Source organism: Marmota flaviventris, chromosome 6, assembly GCF_047511675.1.
Source record: "Marmota flaviventris isolate mMarFla1 chromosome 6, mMarFla1.hap1, whole genome shotgun sequence".
NCBI classification, from domain to species: Eukaryota; Metazoa; Chordata; class Mammalia; order Rodentia; family Sciuridae; genus Marmota; species Marmota flaviventris.
In genome coordinates, this window is record NC_092503.1 from 119354350 (window position 1) to 119374069 (window position 19720).

Below are 19720 nucleotides of genomic sequence, written 5' to 3' on the forward strand. Positions count from 1 at the left end.
CTCACATCTCCATCCTCCTGCACACTTCCTCTTCCCGTGAGCCTGCCACCCAAGGTTCTGGATGATGGCCACCATGGCATTAGCAGCCTCCCCTCCACTGAAGGTGGCACTAAACACAAAATACTCAGTAAAACCCTGTGAGTGGCCACGGGAGGGTGGGGTGAGTGAATGGTGACAGTCACTGGGGCAGAATCTAGTGACCCTTGCCCAGGCAGTGCAGGGTGAGTGCAGGGGCGGGAAAGTCTCTGAGTTGCCTGGAATCTAGTCACAGGGTCCTGACGAGACTCCCCGCCCAAAGCTGCTCGGGAGGAGCCGCCTGGTGAGGCTGAGCGCTGCTCCACCTCCTGAGGCTATGGTCAGGGCTGGCGCTGGCGGGGTCAGTAGAGGGGCTCTGGGGAGAGGGGTGCAGGGGGCGGGCTCTGAAGGGCAGACTGTGTACAGACTCAAGGGAGGGAGGGAGGGAGGCGGCATCTGGGCAGACCACAGGTGGACAGGGACAGCCTGGGAGGGTGAGGAGAGCGGGCAAGTGGCTGCAGTGCCAGGAAGTCCAAAAGAGCATCCCGGCCGAGGAGGGCGAGGGGAGCCACCATGGGCATGCTCTCAAGACTGTCACTTGTCCCTTTAACAGGTGTCAGCCAGGAGTACCTGCCTGATTCCCTAGCTGGGCCCCCACACCCTGCTGTTCCCCAAATCAGCTCCTCCCATCTGCCGCCCACAGGTTGGCTGCACCCCTGCAGTTACTGAGACCCTGTGCACTCCCCTCCTTCCCCAAGTCTCATTTTCAGGGTTTCTCCGCCCTCAGAGCTGGCCTTTGTATGCTGAATGTCCCAGGTCGCCCTGACCCTGCAGGCCCATCCCCCTTGGGCCTGGCAAGCCCCTCCTCTCCTAGAGCCCAACCAGCCTGTCTGGGACCAGGGGACCAGCAGCCCCTCCTCCTTGCCAAAGAGGGACACAGGTGGGAACCCGAAGGAATAGTGGAGCAAGGAAAGAGGAGGGGACAAAGATCTGGGCTGCCCCAAGGTGGGGGAGAGAGACTGCAGTCCACTGACTCAGCCTTAACGGAAGACTGAGGTCAGCCAGGGAGGAGAGGAGGGGAGGAGAGCTGTGGCCAGAGACCAGGGAAGGGATTCAGCTAGGCGCTGTGTGGGTGCAGGGAGGCTGGAGGGGTGCAGAGTCAGGGTGGCCAGGGGCCTGGGGCCTGGGGGTACAGGAAGAAGGAAGAAGAGGACAGACAGGGAGGGGCCGGGCAGCAGGATGTGGGGGTCCGCATCCTTACCCCCTTCAACACCTCCTCCAGGTGGTCCCGGAACTGCATAAACAGGTTGATCTTCCAGCTGGTGTTGCAGTTCACAGAGTTGACCTGGGGAGCACAGAGGCGCATGACAGCAGGCCGGACCCCGCCGCCAGCAGTGGCCAATGCTGAGGACCCAGCCAGGCTGCAGGGAGGAACAAGCCAGCCCCCTCTACAGCACAAGGACAGGTGGCTTCTCCAGCCAGAGTCCCCCAGGGCCCAGCCTGTGGTGTAGAGGACAGAGCCAAGACTGGGAGACAGGTGGGGGCGCAGTGAGGCCCCTCCAGCGGCCAGCCAGGAGGCAGAGTGGAGGTGGGAGGGGTGGATAGCCCAGGGTTGTGGGGTCCCTCCCCGCTCTGCCCCACTCACCTCCTTGCAGCCTGCATTGTCACTGAGCTCATAATTGCTGGCGTGCAGAGGTTGCCCGGCGTTGACAGGATTCAGGATCACCTTATCCCCCACGACCACCTTGGGGGACAGGCAGAGGGTGAGGGTGGAAAGGGCAGGGGCATCTCTCAATGCCAGGCCCCCAGACCTCCCTCGGGACTTCAGTCTGTCCGTCTAAGAAATGGGCACAGCCTCCTCAGCCTCTCTGGGGTGGCCCAGGATCCTGCTGTCCCAGCCCTATGCTCACATTGTCCCCATTGCTCCGCAGCTTCCAGAAGGGCTGGATGAAGAGCCAGGAGCCCTCGTTGCCCGTGGCGTCCAGGGTCACGCGCATGGCATTCTTCTCCAGCAGGGCGGGCAGCCGCTTGTTCACGGTCAGGTACTTGTTGCTCTTCATGTGCAGGAGCTGGGGGCAGGTGAGGCAGCAGTGAGGCCACCAGGCCCCAGGAGGCCAGCCCCTCAGAAAGGAGGGCGCTGGGGGGCCACTGGACCCTGGGTCACAGCCTCAATGCATGTAGAGTCAGACACACTGTCACTAACACAGACCGAGGCCAGAAACGTGCGCATCCCGCAGGGCAGCCAGGTGTGCACAGAAAAGCCGCTGTTCTGGAAAGCCGACAGGCAATAGCACATGCAGTCTTACGGCAGCCCCAGGCAGACGGGGAAACAGAGGCACCAGGAGGGTAAGCCACTTGCATGAGGTCACACCATTAAGGTGGCAGAGCCAAGATTTGAGAGCAGACAAGGGAGCCCCAGATGTGTTCCCTGGGCACAGAGCTCAGGCCACACACAGCCTCAGGTGCAGTCCCGGAGCCACCCACTAGGGCACACACACACCCAGAGGACACTGTCTGCTGGCTGGCACCAGTCCCCAGCCCCAGCCCTGCCTCTTGAGCTCGGAGGGAGGGAGGGAGGAGGGAGGCCCCCCCGCAGCCGCACCTGGATCACGCTGCCGTACTTCACCACGTCCCCGTGCACCTTCTTGTTCTCAGTGTCGTTTTGCTTCTGCTCCATCTGGGCCGCGTGCTGGACAGACACACAGGGAGGTGAAGGGGGCACGTTCACCCAGGTCCCGGGGCCCCTTGAGACTCCTCCCCTAACTCGCAGTTGATGAGGACTTGGGCTCAGAGGGCAGAGGGGCAGCCCGAGGCCCCAGAGCACACCCAGCTCAAGGAGCCACAGCCCTCACCTGCGCCAGCCCTGAAGGGGTCACGCCAGCAGGCCCTTGATCCCCTGATGTCCCCTAACACCCCCAGCAACTTAAACTATACCTCACCACCACCCCCATCTCACCAGACTTGACCCTGGCAGGGGCATGTTTGGTGCCATTTCCTGCCCCCCCCCATTTCCACTCCACCAAGGCCCTGAAGGCTGAGTGGCTCCCAGGCCATTGCCTCTAGGGAGAGTCCTGGACTGGCCACATGCAACTCCAATGCGTTCAGCTCTGGTGGCCGGAGGGATTTGTCTGGCCTTCCATTAGAGATGCCTTTTTTGTTCTTTTTTTCTTTTTTCTTTCTTTCTTTCTTTCTTTTTTTTTTTTTTTCTTCTTTGTGGTGCCTGGAGTGAACCCAGCCCTGTGCATGGGAGGGAGCTCTCTACCAGCTGAGCCGTGTCCCCAGCCCTAGGGATGCCTTTTTAAGCACTTCTATCCCATTAAAGGGAAAGCTGCCTGAGGATAGGTGCTCGTCTCCATCAGACTGGCACTCTCTGAGAGCAGAGTCCCTCTGTCCCCTCCTCCCATCAGTGGGAGCCACGCCACACACCCTGTGACATTGCACATAGCCGCAGTGTGTCTGCGAGCACGTGTGACTGAGTATGTGGCTGTGCAGGTTTAAATGCCCTGCCCTGGCCAGACCCCGGGGCCAGCCCCAGCCTGCACCAGCGTCTGTGACAGTCCTGCTCCCAGAAGAGAGATGGGTCACTTGGGCCAGAGCTCAGGCAGCCCCTCTATGGCCCTCTTGCCAGCCCAGGTCACAGAAGGGCTGCTTGAGGAGCCAGGAGCAGGGGCCTCAGGAGAAGGGGACAGAGGAAAACAAGGTGTACGTGACGCCAGGCCAAGGGAGGGTCTCAGGAGAGCCACAAAGCTCCAATCACAGCCATCAGCACTTGGGGGACTGGGGACTGAGCACTGTCCCAAGAAGCCTGCCCAGGGTGTGAACTGAGCCCATCAGGACCCAGCAGCACGCTGATACTGTCCATGCGTCCAAGAAACCCAAGGTGAGTCAGAGACCTGGAGACACTCTTGGATCTACTGAAAATTCATAGATGGCTGAGGACAGACAGGTCCCATCTAAGGGCCAGGATCCAGCTCTATAAAACATAGTGGGAGGTTAAGACCAGACACAGGATTCTCTGGAACTACATCTCCAGGAGCCACTGATAAGTCCATGTACAGCTGTACACGTTGCTCACTGCGCTGTGGTCTCCGCACCCACTACCTGAGCCATGTGCCCTGGCATAGGACTACACCAGCCCAGAGGAAAGGGCACCTTCTAATTGGTACAAAGGAGCTATACACACTACTGGTCACCAGAAGGGCACTCCGCTCCCCAGCCTTCCCTCATTCACACCAGTCTCTTTCACTGGGGTTTTAAAAGCCACTCTGCATCCCGGGGCCCCCACTGGCTCTGACAATCAAAGGCCCTACGTGCGCACCCAGACTCCTGGTGCCACAGGGGCGCACACACCTGCAGCTTCTGCAGCAACACCACGTCGGCGATCTTCTCCTTGTCCTGCTTGGTCTGCTTGGCCTTCCAGTACTGCTTCTGGGCCGAGTAGCGGTTCATGGGGCACACCTTGAAGAGGCAGTCTGCGGGGATGGGGGGTCACTGGGTTCATCTGGGGCTCCAAGCCTCCCTGAAGAACCCACAGCCTGAAGCCCTGTTCTCCCAGCCCTTCCCACCCTCCTGCCCCCTGGGACTAGAGAAGTGGTTGGGAGAATCCCATAGAATATGGAGCATCCTGGATTCTGCTGAATATAACAGCCCAGCCCCTGGAGGGGACTCTCTGAAGGACAGGTCACACTCCAGAGCTCCCTGTGGCGTCAGGCTGGGCTTGTCCTCCCCTGAAACCAGATCCCGGCCTGAGCCTACATGAGGGAGTAAGACGCTTCCCACTCTGGTCTCCAGACCCCGCAGCAACTCAGCTTCTTTGGCTCTTGACCACAGCAGGGCAAATCAAAATTCCATAAACTCATTCACTCTGACAACTTTTATTTTGGCCAAGAGATGAAATGCATATCATTTTCATAATCCCAACCTCCAGAAAGGATGTCAGATTTTCCTGCTCATCAAAAGGAAGCACAGTTGGACAATCCCCAAGTGTGGTGGGAGAGAGGAAAGACTCTGGGTGCTGGTGACGAGCTGGCCCAGGCCATACGCAGACCTGACGAAGCCCGGCTCGGCTGTGAGCAGATCCCTGGTACTTGTGCAGAGGAATTTTGGTTGTCCTAACAATGATCACAGCTGGCACCTTACGGGCAGGACAAGGATGCTGGACACCTACGCCACGAGGTTGTCCTGCCTGTGAATGTCCTGCCCCAGACACCTGCAGGCGGGTACCAGTGGGCGAGGCTCTGGGCTGGAGTGATACACAGAAACAAACACTGAATTTTCCAGGAAGGTGGCTTGGCTATAAACGAGGGGAGACTGTCCTTTGCGTTGTTTGAACTTTACCAGTCGTTTTTTGCTGTTTAGAACATTTTTACACATGTGCATTTGTGGGTGCCACCCACATTCATGACTCAGGCAGGGGTGTAACTGCTTCGCTGGGGCTTCTAGTTGTGCCCAACATTTACTTCTTTGGTTTTGTTTCCCCTCCAATGATGGGGATTGAACCCAGGGCTCTCACCCATGCCAGGCAAGCCACTGTGCAGTAGCCCTAGCCCTTCAACATTTATTTTTTAAATAAATATTATCCTACCAGGCACCATGGCAGGAAGATGGCAAGTTCAAGGTCAGCCTGGGCAAGGTCAGCCTGAGCAACTTAGCCAGACCCTCGGCAACTTAGTGAAACCCTGGGAATGTGGTAGAGTGCCCCTGGGTTCAATCCCCAGTACCTGGGATGGGGGGAATGTTATCTTATTATAAATTGCTTTTTCTTTATTTTATTTTTCCTCCTCTTTTGTCACATCTAGGGCATTATTCTGGCCTCATTTCTCCTCTGGCTCTAAGCTCACTGGCCCTGGGCTGATATCATTTCATATTACATAAGCATGGACATCTTTTATCGTTTATGAATTCCACTCCATGATTTTAAAGGGAGCTCTGGTTCTGACAGGCTGATCTGTGTTCTTTGATGCCCTCACCAGACTCAGGGGCAGCCAGACAGGTCCTTACTGAACTGCTGAGCCTGGGGCTCAGTAAATGTCTGCCAGATTAAATAGATAAATCTAGAAACGATGCCCTCATATGGATGAGGCAAGCCTGAAGTAAGCTTTTTTTTTTTTTTTTTTTTTTTTTGTACTGGGAATTGAACCAAGGGGCACTTAACCACTGAGCCACATCCCCAGCCCTTTTTTTTTTTTACATTTTATTTAGAGACAGGGTCTTGCTTAGTTGCTTAGGGCCTCATTAAGTAGCTGAGGCTAGGTTTGAACTCGAGATCTTCCTGCCTCACCTCCCAAGGTGCTGGGATTACAGATGTGTACACTGGACCTGGCTTGAAGTTAGCTTTTAAGAGAGAAAGATGGGTTGGGCACAGTGGTACATGCCTGTAATCCCAGAAGCTGAGGAGGCTGAGACAGGAGGATTGTCAAAGCCAGACTCAGCAAGTTAGCAAGGTCCTAAACAACTCAGTGAGACCCTGTCTCTAAATAAAATATACAAAAGGGCCGGGCATGTGGCTCAGCAGTCAAGTGCCACTGGGTTCAATCCCCGGTACTAAAAAAAAAAAAAAAGAGAGAGAGAGAGAGAGAGAGGCAGGAAGAGGGATGGATTCTACAACTGGAATAAGGGCCAAAGGTAGGGAAGAACATGGCGTGTCTAGGAACAGGACAGGGCCCTCCTGGCAGGAACGGGAGCACATATGGGAACAGGGGTCAGGCAGGGGAAGTGGCAGAAACTGTAAACCTCCTTCTGGTCATCCATCAGATTGATGACCTGGGCTAAGGCGGTGGGAGAGGTCCAGGCCCTGAGTCTGGGAGAACCTGGAGCCAGGGGAAGGCAGAGCCAGGAGCCCAAGGCCTTGACCATCAATCATCCCTCCTTGGTCTGCACACATGCATCCTCCCATCACCTCTGATCCAGAGAGGAGAGAAGGGGCAGAGACAGGTGAGGCTCCACAGCAGGGGTCTCAAGCTCTTTGACTTTGTCCCACCTAAGAAACACACTTAAGATCACTGTGCCACAGAACAGCGTGCAGATTCCCTGTCCTGGTTGCATGGGGTCCGAGTCTGAAAGGGCTAAGATCCATGTTCACGATCTGTCTGGACCAACCCAACCAGATCACTAAAACCACTGGATTTTTCAAATATATGTTATCTTAAGAATTCCTGGATTGACAAGTTAGTGGGGAACTCTCCAGACAGAAGTGATGATCAAAAGGGAACCAAAACTAGGAGCAGTGGCGCACACCCAAATCCAGCCACTCCAGAGCTGAGGCAGGAGAATTCCAAGTCCAAGGCCAGCCTGGAAAACTTAGCAAGACCCTGTCTCAAAATAAAAGTAAAAAGGGCTGGGGATGTAGCTCAGTGGGGGGGCGCCCCTGGGTTCAATCCTCAGTATGGAGGGCAGTGGGTGGAAGTAGGAAACCAGACAGAGAAAACACCCTGAGGATACTTGCAGATTCCAGAAAACATACTTTTTTTTTGGTACCAGGGATTGAACTCAGGGGCACTCAACCACTGAGCCACATCCCCAGCCCTATTTTGTATTTTATTTAGAGACAGGGTCTCACTGAGTTGCTTAGCGCCTCACCCTTGCTGATCATGATCCTCCTGCCTCAGCCTCCCAGGACCCTGCCAGAAAACATACATTTTGACAGCTTTCCTCAGGGAGAAGGACCAGGTTCTAACAGGAGACCGAGACCCTAGGGGGCTGTGCTCACAAGCAAGGCTGAACCCAGAGTCCAACAGCCTCTACCAGCCCAGGTGGAATCTCCTGGATGGCTCAAGAAACCCCACACTGGAGCTGGGTTTCAGGTGGGCTTAGATCCGTGATGCCTCCAGGTGTGTGGCAGTGGGCGGCCTGACAGACCTCTCTGGAGGACAGCTCCCTTGTCCTGGTCCACCACCACCCACAGCCGACTTCAAATGCAATAACAACAATCAGACAACCAGAGCCCCTGGAAGCCGACTCCATCAGGGAGACAATCCGCAAAGTAGACCCAGAAACAGACGTGCAGAGACTTCAGACAAGACGTCCTGTAGAGCAGAGAGGCCTTCTCCACTCCATCAATAAATGAAGAGCTTGAAGATCCCTGCAGAGCACAGGGCACTGTAAAAGCAACACCACAGACTAAAAAAGAACCAAATGGAGTTTCTAGAAATAAAAAAGCTCCAATAACCAAGATTGAAAACTCACTGGACATATTTAAGGAGAATAGCCAGAGATGAAGAGAACAATTAATGAAGCAACAGCAACGAACGCCGAGTATGATCTGCACATTCTAAATCCATCCTACCCGATTCTTTAAAGGCCAGTTGAGCCCCGTTAAAGGGACTTTATAAGCCACTGAAGGGTCAGAGCCTGTATTTGCACGCAGAGACTTGCCCCACAGCATGCCAGGGAGAGGGCTGAGGCCAGAAGGGACCCCTCCTGCTCCCCACCTCTCTGCACTCGCATGGAAATTCACTGCCTGAAAGCTGTCAGCTCCATCTTGGCCTCTGCACAGGTCCTCGCTCAGAGCCCTGCCCACCCACGGTACATGTCAGAAGATGCTTATGGAATAAATAAGCAAACGAATATCTCCACTCTTCTACTGGGCTGTGTGCTTTGCCCACAGGCAGCTCTGTCAGAACCCCAGAAGCTTCTTTCTCATCAAACTGCAGGGCTGAAGGGCAGACAGAGGAAAGGGGGAAGGGAAGCCAGGAGACTGGGCAGGCAGGAGCCGCAGCATCAGGCCAAGAGAAACGGCTGAGGACTGCATGTGCCTGTGAGTGAGAGGCACAGCTTGTGAGGCTGCGGCAGGATCCACAATCACCCGAAACTGAACAAGACGCGTTCTACCCCAAAAGCCCATGCCTACCACACAGAACCATCCCTGGGCTGGGGAGCAGCAAACAACACAAACTCCCTAGTCTGAGGGACAGGCTAGGGGTAGCTGAGGGGTGGCTAGGCATGTACTTCTCTCTTCCTGTGCTGGGATTGAAGCCAGGGCCTTGGGCATGCCACAGGCACTCGAACACAGAGCTACATTCCCAGCCTTTGGGAACGGGCCATTTTAAAGGGGGGTAAATGGGATACTTGGATTTATAAAGGTGATAAGGACGAATCAGGATACTTTTGAGAGGATGCAGGAGTGGGGACGGAGAAGTGGGCCACACAAGCTAAATCTTCATCTGTCTTAGAAGGACACAAACAGGCCAGGCATGCTGGTGCACACCTGTAATCCCAGCCACTCAGAAGGCTGAGGCAGGACGATCGAGAGTTCAAAGCCAGCCTCAGGCTCTTAGCAAGGCCCTAAGCAACTTAGTGAGACCGTGATTCAAATATATATATATTGGGGCCTGCTGGAGATGTAGTTAAGCACTCCTGGGTTCAATTCCTGGTACCAAAAAAAAAAAAAAAAAAAAGACAAGAATGGATGGATGCTATTTAAAATTGATAAATCAAGAAATAGTGGAATGAGTGTAACATTTGAAGATATGGGGTTAGCTAGCAGAACAATGAAAAGAGTTCAGAGGGGTTGTTCTGTTGCAAAGCTGTCAGGGGATAAGATGGCACAACTCTTTAGGCGGAGGTGGGGGCAGCTAGTGGTGGTACTGATGGGAATCTTGAATCTCCGCTCCCACCCTCTAGCCATAGTATGACAGACAAAGGAAAAGCAGTGAAGAACCGGACAGTGATACAGAACAGGGCCTTTGTGCGAGAAAGAGAAGAAATGTGAAATACGGAAGCGGGGCACGGTGGCACGAAGCTGTAATCCCAGCAACTCGGGAGGCTGAGGCAAGAAGATTGCAAGTTCAAGACCAGCCTCCACAATTTATCAAGGCCCTAAACAACTTAGTGAAACCCTGTTTCAAAATTTAAAAAGAAATAAAAAAGGGTTGGGGATGTAGCTCAGTGGAAGCACCTCTGTTTTCAATCCCCAGTACCAAAAAGGGAAAATAAACACTAGAAGACACATAAGAAACTAAAATAATTCCCTGAAGGGGCAGTGGGGGTGGGCAGGGACAGAGCGGGAACAAGATTTTCAATGTATATTTATATAAATGCTTTTGTTCTTTTGTGGTATTGGGGATTGGAACTAGGACCTCACATATGCAGGGCAAGTACTCTACCATGAAGCCACATCCCCAGCCATTTTTATTTTTTTATTGTTTTATTTCAAGACAAGAGCTCACTAAGTTTCCCAGGCTGGCCTTGAACCTGTGATCCTCCTGCCTCAGCTTCCTGAGTCGCTGGAATTATAGGCATGCACCACTATGCCTGGCTGCATAACATTTTGATGTTTTAATCATATAAATAAATTACCTAGTCACATTTTCTAATAGGGGGCCCCTGAGGATGGGAACAGGTTGAGGTTGGGGACAATGCTTTCATCTTGATCTTACAGCATATGTTAATATGGTTTTTATAAAATAAATCAAAATAGGGCTTTTGTTTTGTTTTTCTGTTTTTGTCTTGCAGAGCTGGGATCACATATGCAAAGCATATGCTCTACCACTGAGCCTACAATCCCAACCAGAGAACAAAAATTTAAGTGGCCAGTACCCGTGTAAAAAGATGCTCAACCTCACTATTGGCCTCATAAATTCAAATTAAACCACAACAGGAATTATATTTGACTGGGCACCATGGCGCACACCTGTAATCCCAGCAACTTGAAGTCTGAGGCAGGAGAATCCAAAGTTGGAAGCCAGCCTTAGCAACTTAGCAGGACCCTGTATTAAAATGAAAACAGCTGGGGCTGGGGCTAGAACTGGGGCTCAGTGGTAAAGCACTTGCCTAGCATGTGTGAGGCACTGGGTTCTATCCTCAGCACTGCAAATAAATAAATTAAATAAAGGTCCATTGACAATATATATATATATTAATATATATATATTAATATATATATATATAATTTTTTTAAGGGGAAGGGCTGGAGATATAGCTCAGTGGTAAAGTGCCCCTGGGTTCAATCTCCAGCAACAACAATAACAAAAAAGAATGCACTATCAGACCGGAGGTGTGGCCCAGTGGTAGAGTTCTTGCTTAGCAAGTGTGAAGCCCTGGGTTCAATTCCCAATACACACACAAAAATTCACTATGATGGGAAATATTTCATTCTCAAAAAATTAACAAATTCTCTTCTTGCTCTTCTTGATAGTTCTGAACATTAGATTAATAGCCCCCCACCCCCCGCCACTCCATGGAGCCTAAAGATACCTAAATGTATGATGTGAGTGAACAAATCAGTGACAGAAAACAGGTATTGGCGGGGACTGGGGTTGCAGCCCAGTGGTAGAGCACTCGCCTTGCACGTGCAAGGCCCTAGGTTCAATCCTCAGCACCACATAAAAATTTAAAAAAGAAAATAAATAAATCTATTGTGTCCAACTACAACTGAAAAATAAATATTTTTTAAAATTCAGGTGTTGGCATTTTTTCCATTTTCATTCATGGGTGAATTTTTTTTGGGGGGTGGGGTAGGGGTGAGACAGGTCTCACTGTATTGCCCAGGCTGTCCTCAAACTCCTGGGCTCAAATGATCCTCCTGCCTCAAAGTAGCTTGGAGCACAGGCCACTACCACCCCCCTGGACGACCACATGTGAATTTTTAAAAACTATAAATGCAGGGATATAAACCATTCATGCAAGCCAAAATGTTTCCATGAACAAGTTTCAGCAGTTCAACTTTATAACAACTGTAAATTAATCTGTTAGATTTTTCTGGACAATGCCAGTGCCTGGATTTTTTTTTTTTTTAAACAAGTAAATTTCTTATTGATGGCAACTGGAGGGCATCTGCAGCACTTTTACCCCACAGGAGATTCCATCCACGCTACAGATTTTTCTGCCTTGTCTTAAGGACAAGTACTTGTTTTGTCTGATTTCTGGGTTATTCCCATAAGTTAGCCATTAAAACTAACTTATGGGAAACTTCCATCCCCAACACTGAAAAAAAATTAAACTATTTTTTAAAAAACCCACAATAAGATGCCATTTCACACCCAGCAGGTTGAAAGAAAGTCAGGTGGGACGAAAGCAATCCTGCCGAGGATGCAGGTGGAGCCTGGGAGCTGCACCCACGGCCTGCGGGGTGTGAAGGTGACAGCCCCTGCAGAAGGCAATGGGGTCATTTCTCACTAGATGGAGGGGCCTTCCTCCCACCCAGCACGACCCTCATGGGAACATACCAGAGAAACAAGCCTAAGGAGCCTCGTACAAGAACACTCCATGCAGCAATGTGGGTGATTGCCAAGAACTGGAAATGTGCTAAATGTCCATCATCACCAGGAGCACCTATCCATGGACTGAAGTTGACTCACCCAGTGGAGAGTCACCCAGCAATTAAACAGATGAACCACAGCTGCATGTATCAACATGATAAATCTCAAAAACCAGTGTAGAAAGAAGACTATCTTTAACAGGCAGAGTTCGAAAAACGGAAACTACCCTACATTGTTCATGGGTATTTCCCTCTGTGCTGATGGCAAATGCCTTGAAACAGGCCCACGATCCCTGAGCATTACTTTCCTCTGGAGAGGGTGGGGGAGAAGGGGAAGGAGGAAGGCACGGTGCACTTCCACTATAGCTATGTTATTTCTTTAAAAGTAAAAAGATCTGAAATAAATGTGGCAAAAAAAAGGTTTACGTGGCTCAGTAGTGGGGCCATGGGGTGTGTGTTATTTTTCTCTTTACTTTTTTTTTTCAAATATTTTTTAGTTGTAGATGGACACGATACCTTTATTTCATCTATTTATTTTTATGTGGTGCTCAGGATCGAACCCAATGCTTCCCACATGCTAGGCAAGTGCTCTAGCATTGAGCTACAACCCCAGTCCCTCTTTACTTTTGTATGCAGTTGGAATGTGTCTTAATAATAATTATAACAGCAATAAGCTGGGTTTGGAAGATGCTCTGTTAAGCAGAGGAGGAGGCTGGAGAAGAGGTGCCCATTTGTACAAACAGAGGGAGGCCACCTCATCACCTTCCCCAAGGTACATTTGGAGGTGAGGGCTGCCAAGTCCCTCCACACTGGGTCTCCCCTTGCCCCAGCATGGAGGGAAGAGAAAGGGCCAAGGAAGGCAGTGTGCCCCCACCCCAGGCCCAGTCAGCATGCAGGACTCATAGCAGCCATACCCCAAAACCTGCAGCAGAGCAGAGTTAGGAGGCTGGGCTGGCATGGGGTGCCACACACTCAGGTACCAGCAGCCTGGGCTTCCCAGGGCCTTGCCAGGTCTGGAAAGAACTCCCTGAACATGCTGGGGCTTGGGGTGGCATCAGAAGGGGACAGAACTGAAACCACATGCCAGAAACTAAATAGGAGCTGATGGAGGCTTTGCCAGCCCTGCTGGGGACCTCCAGGGACATCAGGTACAGGGGGAGCTGGCAGAGCATTGAATGGTGAGCTGTGGAGTCCCCTGCAATGGCAGACTTACCCCCAAGACAGCAGGGACAGAACTTCTGGGGGGGGTCTCAGGGCAAGGCCATCTTTGATGACCACCAGCCAACTTCTAAAATTCCTGGCCCAGCCCCCTCAATCTTTCTGGGTCCTCCCCTCCAAGTCAGGGTGTTTATGGGAAAGACGCGCAAACAATGAAAGTGAGGCCTCCAGGCTCGGAACAGGAGGTTGGGATCCGTGTCTCTCTCTGGCCCCAAGTTCAGGCACTAGAACTTGTACCCACCAGCTGCAAGGGCTAGGACAGGAACCTGCCCAACCTCAGCTCCTCTCAGGACCAAAGGGGACCACAGGGAGTCTGGAGTGGCCACTGCACCTCATCAAAACACCAAAGCCTGGGGCAGACAAGAGGGAAGCGGGGACAGTGTAAATCCATCTCGTCTACCTTACTCTGAGGGATGGGCCCCCAGAGGCCACGGAGACCTTGACACGGCCCAGGGATCCTTGGCAGGGGCTGGGCGTGGGGAGAACCTCACAGGCTTTGAGAAAATGGAGAGGAAGAGACAGGGGGTGTGGGAAGAAGCAATAAGGGAGGAAAGCAAGAAATCAAAGGAGCATTTGTTCTGCTAAGTGGCTTTTTGTTGTCAAAAATTGGCCCCAAACTCTGCCCACTGGAAGCCTAGGGCAAATCTTCCCCTGCCACACCCACCTCCCTGCCGCCAGCCTGTCACTCCTCAACTCATGCACCACCTGCCCCTCTCAGCCCCATTCCCCTCCAGACTGGCAGAGGCCCCCTGGGGACCCTCACCACACAGCCTCTGAGTTCTTCAGAGAGAACGAGGCAGCAGCCCCTGAATGAAACTGGGAACAAGAAAAGCACAGAGAGATCCCTGCCCCATGGAGCTCCACTCCAGCGAGGAAGACCCCTGACTTAAAAATTAGTCAAATACATGCAGCATGTCAGACTCAAGCTATGGACCAAAACAAAGGAGGTGAAAAAGACAGGTTGGGGCGCAGCCTCCTGCGGCTGGTCGGGGAAGGCCTCGCTGAAGCCATGAGACCTGAGGAGGCTGACAGAGCCCGTGGGAGAGGTGGGGAACGGAGTGCAAGGCTGCAGGAGGCTGGCACAGCTGGAGGGACAGGGGGAGGTGCAGGGGGTGAGGCAGAAGGCAGTGGAGCCAGATGTGGGGGGCAGTGGGGCCGGATGGTGAGGACTGAGCCGAGCCCGCAGCAATTCCCACATTCCCAGTCCAGCCACATCTCGACCCAGGACCCCACCCCGAGGCACAGCCCCCCCGCTCAGAATCCCATGATAGTAGGAACAGAAGAGCAGATATGGGGGCCCACTGCAAGCTGGAGGAACCCCTCCATCTGTCCGTACACCCCAACAGAAAGGCAAAGCCCCCAGCAGACGCCAGCCAAGGCTGCAGCACGACTGTCTCACCCCTGTCCCCTCCATCCCCTGCAGTCCCCTTGAAGGCATCCCAGCTAGCCTCCCCCAAGGGGAGAGGAGCAACCACATGGCAGACTGGTGGCAGCAATCGGCAGGCGTGTTCTTGCCTGCTCCCACCCTGCCCAACACGCCCAGGATTTGTCTGTCTGTCTCTCTGTCTGTCCCAACTCACAGGTAATCACAACAATAAGAATTTGGCACGAGGACAGCCAGGACCTCCTTCCATCTTCACAAAGCCCTGAGGCCTGCTGGGCTGGCCTGAGAAGACCACTGAGGGTGAAGGACATGGAGGCCCCAGGCAGTCACAGCACTGAGCCAGGTCTGGGTTCTGGAGGCCCCTCCAGCAGGAGTCACCCACAGAGCTCAGGGCCAAGGCCCGAGGATACAATCAGGGTCAGAATTTCCTGGAAACCATCAGGTCTAATCCCTTTACCACACAGATGGGAAACTGAGGCACAGGGAAGGGCTGTCTCCCGGATCTCCTACTGCCTGAGGCGACTCTCTTCCACCTCTAATCCCTCAGAAAAAGTTCACTCACATAGACAAAGAAAGCCCTGTGGCTGGCAGGGACTTAGGGAAAGAATGGGCCCCTGTCCAGAAGTGGGTGTGCCTGAGAAGGGGGCGTGGCCGCAGAAACGGAGAAGGTACTGGGCCAAGCTGGCAGCACGCAGGCCGAGGGGGACTCCCCAGAGCAAAGGGTCCAGTCTAATCTGGCCACTGAGGCCAAATAAGGCTGAATAAATTCAAACCCAGGTCCAGGACTCAGGAGCCTGGAGGGACAAGGACAGTGGGAAAGGTGGTCTTACCTCGGAACTTCTTAGGGGGGTTGTCCAGGTCCCCAGCTGCAGGTTCCACCACACAGCGGTCATCCACCAGCCTGGGGGACAAGGCAGCTCAGTCAGTGGGAAAGAAGAGGTTCCATAGCACCCTTCCCTTGGGAATGGGGGATTCCAGGGCAACAGTGAGGGCTCCTTGAAACTCCCTCCACCCCTGACAAGCCTTGTCCCTGCACCACGTCATTCCCTGTCTGGAACCACTGTAAAAGGCAAGATCCCCTGGGTTGGAACAGAGACCCTCCAGGAAGCACTCAGAGACCCCAGCCCACCCCAACTCCCTGACTGGCACTGGAGCTTTCCTGTGAGGATCTGCCACCTGTCTGGGCTGTCACACACTGCAGACCTTATCCCTGAGACCCTACTGCCCTGATAGAAAGGCAGGGAGACAAAGGCGAAGGGAGACAAAGAGAGACAGGAAGGAAAATTAGAGCAAGACAGAGAGAAACAGAGACAAGACCCAGGAGCTGCAAGGGACCGGAGACAACCAATGAGAGAAGTCTAGGAGACTCCAAGCCAGGGGCGTGAGCCTTGCAGTCTCCAAGACACGACAAGAAGCCTCATGCCTCCCCAGCCCAGGGTCCCATTCCAGACTGTCCTCTTCTATCTACCCTAAGGCCAGAAATTTCCCCCTTACAGCTGTGGCTGGGGTTAATCCCACAGCCCCTGAGGGCACCCATCCATCTAAGAACTTATCCATCCCTCTATCCGTCCATCCACGCACCCACCTCTGCATCCTTCTATCCATCCTTCCCTCCATCTACCCATTCATCTACTCCACTTCTGCATTTAAAATTCTTCAATGCATCTCCAGGATAATAAGATAGTCATCTCCAAGGCCCACTCTATCTCAGCACTTCATATCCATTGCCCCTACATTCTCAGCAACTTCCCAGCAAGGGGCTAGTCATTAGCACCATTTTACTTAAAGGCCTTGTAGGGTGCCAGGACGGCCTGTATTGGGTTCAATCCCCAGTACCAAAAAAAAAAATTATATATATATATAAAATAATTTGCCTGAAATCACAGAGCTGAGACCAGGCTGATAGCCCATGTTCCTCCCACACCTCCCCCCTTGGGCTGGCTAACAAGGTCTTTTCTGATCTAACCTCCTTCCACTTCTTAGCTGGTCTTATTAGCTCTACTTCCTGAGGCAGCTGTACTAAACCTTCAGGTCATCCCAAGTCCCCTTCCTGGGAGCTCTCATGTCTCCACAGGCAGTTCTGACAGCCTACAAAGCCTTCATGCCCACCTCAACCCTCTAACCCCAGAGACTAAGCCTAGAAGATCTCCTTCCTTCCCCCTCAATTCCTCCCTCCTACTATGTGAAGGTGTCCTTTCCCCTCCCGGGGGGCACCACTCGCTCCCCTGTTCCCTCGGCACTTGGTCCTGGCCTCTCTACTTTTCTACACTGGCTACTGAGTTCCATGCAGCTGGGACCACTGTATTTTTCCATCTGGAATCTTTTGCACAATACAGTCCTGGGGAATAATGATACAATAAAAAATAGACATTTGGGCTTCATCCCAGCTCCTGGCCACAGCTCCTAAGACCCTTTTAACTTCTTAAGTGATAAGTCAGATAAGATTATCTTTTGTTATAATATTTGGATTTTCTGTTTCCCATTCTTGGAATAGTTCTAGAGCAGTAAGGGTGAAATGGTATGAATTTTGTTCATCTCAAGTGCCTTTCAACTACACCTAAATTTATGTTAATGAGGGGCCTTTTGGAAAGCCCCTAAGGATGGGGGTGAGGTGCTGACTGCCAGTGGAACTAACCACATGATTGGAGAGGTGGAAACTTTAGCCCCACCAGCCATCACAACCTCCTCTGAAGTGGAAGAAGGAGCTGGAGATTGACAGGAGGTTGACTTCATCACCAACGGGCAATGAAGCTCCAGGAAAATCCAAAAGACAAGTTCAGAGCACTTCCCAATGACCACAGAGAGATGCTAGAGGGTGGTAAGGCCCAGAAGGGGTGGAAGCTCTACCCTGCCCCTTGCCTCATCCTAGGCACCTCCTCCATCTGGCTGACCTGAGTGGCATCCTGGGATGCAGTTGGGATCTGGCACCAACTCCTGGCAGACAGTGTCAGAATTAAATTGAATGTGGAACATCCAGTTGGTGTCTGCAGAGAACTGGAAAGTTACCTAATGTTTTCATATATTGCTGTTTAATTTTCCAAATCTACTTAGTTATTACCTACATTTTAAAGGCAGGGAAAGTAGAGCATGGAGAGGTGAAAGGATAGACTGCAGAGCTGGGCTCTGAAGCCAGGCCAGCCGGCGACAGCAGGTACTGTGGGGACCTCATGATGAGGGGTGGGAGGTGAGGGTCCTCAACCTCCTTTCCCCTTCCAGCACTCTTCCCTTCATCTGCACTCACATTCCAGCACATTTGGCCACACTCATGGGCTCAGAAGTATTACTAATATTCCCATTGATGACTCCCAAGTCCATCGTCCCCTAAACTGCCTACTGGACATCTCTGCTCAGGAATCCACTAGCAGCTCAAAACCAAACTCCTAATCTTCCACCTAAAAGTGTTTCTCCTGAAGATGCCCCCATCTCTGTCTGGCAACTCCATCCCTCCAAGGGCTTGGGTCAGAAACCTCAGACCAATCCTCTACCACCCACACCTCACGTTCAACTTGCTGGGAAACCCTGTGGGCTCTGGCTTCAAAATACATGAGAACAACTTCTCGTCACTTCCACCACCCTCCTGGGCCAGGCCCCACACTCTCACCTGCACTGCAGTAACTGCCTCCTCACTGGTCTCTGGGCTTCCTCTTTGCCCTCTAACCCTGAACCCTACAAAGTAACACAAGGATCCCTTTAAAAGGCAAATTTTTAAGTGGCACACGCCTGTAATCCCAGCAATTCAGGAGGCTGAGGCAGGAGGATCACAAAATCAAGAACAGTCTCAGTAATGTAGTGAGGCCCTAAACAAATTAGTGAGACCCTGTCTCAAAATAAAAATAAATAAATAAAAAGGGCTGGGGATGTAGCTCAGTGTTAAAGAACCCCTGGGTTTAATTCCCAGGACCAAAAAATAAAAATAAAAAATGATAAGTCATAGTAAGCACTCGGTGGTGAAGCACTTGCCTAACAAGTGCAAAGACTGGGATTTGATCCCCAGCTCCAAAAAATAAAAATAAAAATAAATAAGGACAGCACTCTGCTCAGAATCCACCCATCTGAGAGTGACACCAAAGATGGCACATGATCCTCCCACTCATCTCAGTGACCTCATCTCCTCCCCTCCCCAGTCCACCGTGCCCTAGCCCCACAGCTTCCCCCAGGCTCCTCAAACCTCCCAGGTGGCTTGGACTGGCTCTTTCCTCTGCTTGGAACCTCTTCCTCTAGACCCCCTCACTTCCTGCACATCTCAGCTCAGATACCCCTACCCATGTGGACACTCCCTCTCCATCCCTTTTAAAATTGTGCTCTCCTTCCTCCACACTCCTCAGGCCCCTCTTGCTCTCTTGTTCTCCCACCGCATCTACATCACCACTCAGCCAGCTCGATAGAATTGTCCTTATTTTGCTTACTGTCCCTCACTCCCGCCCCATGGGATGTAAGTTCCACAAGGACAGGGATGTGTGTTTTGCTTCCTGCTGTATCCACAGCACCCAGACCAGCAGAGCCGAGCGGCCAACACGAAATACATATTGAGTGAGTAAATTAATTCATTTTATTAGCTGTGGAGGGAAGTACATGAGAAGCAAAAGATAAGGTCCCTGCCTCAGGGAGCCGAAAATCTCATTGGGAAGACAAGTCACATACTCAGAAGAATAATGATATCAGGAATATGCATTGGTGCCAACTGGCAGTACCGCTGTAGGTTTTGTCCAGATTTGGGGATGGGAGAGGTCAGAGTATGACCAATCAGACAAGGCACAGAGGCAGCAGCAGCTCAGGGCCTTGAATAATGCATAGAATTTCCTGTAAGACATTAGTGAATCAGTTTTCTCTTGGCAAAATCTAAGAGGAGAGGACACAAGATGAATCCATCTTGGTGGGGAGGAAAGAAAGCACTGACCAGGGTCTGG

The 19720-nt window shown here is 52.2% G+C and overlaps 1 protein-coding gene across 3 annotated transcripts in view; it reads right to left on the minus strand.

Annotated features, from left to right (window-relative positions):
* The window catches only part of Itpr3 (inositol 1,4,5-trisphosphate receptor type 3), a 63098-nt gene that overhangs the window by 32084 nt on the left and 11294 nt on the right, over positions 1-19720 (minus strand). For all 3 annotated transcript variants that reach the window (XM_027943674.2, XM_027943673.2, XM_027943675.2), the window contains exons 2-7: positions 15644-15714; positions 4366-4487; positions 2618-2704; positions 1926-2084; positions 1661-1759; positions 1277-1360 (exon numbers count right to left, since the gene is read on the minus strand). In XM_027943674.2, the coding sequence (XP_027799475.2) occupies positions 1277-1360; positions 1661-1759; positions 1926-2084; positions 2618-2704; positions 4366-4487; positions 15644-15714 (622 nt within the window). The remainder of the gene's footprint in view (positions 1-1276; positions 1361-1660; positions 1760-1925; positions 2085-2617; positions 2705-4365; positions 4488-15643; positions 15715-19720) is intronic.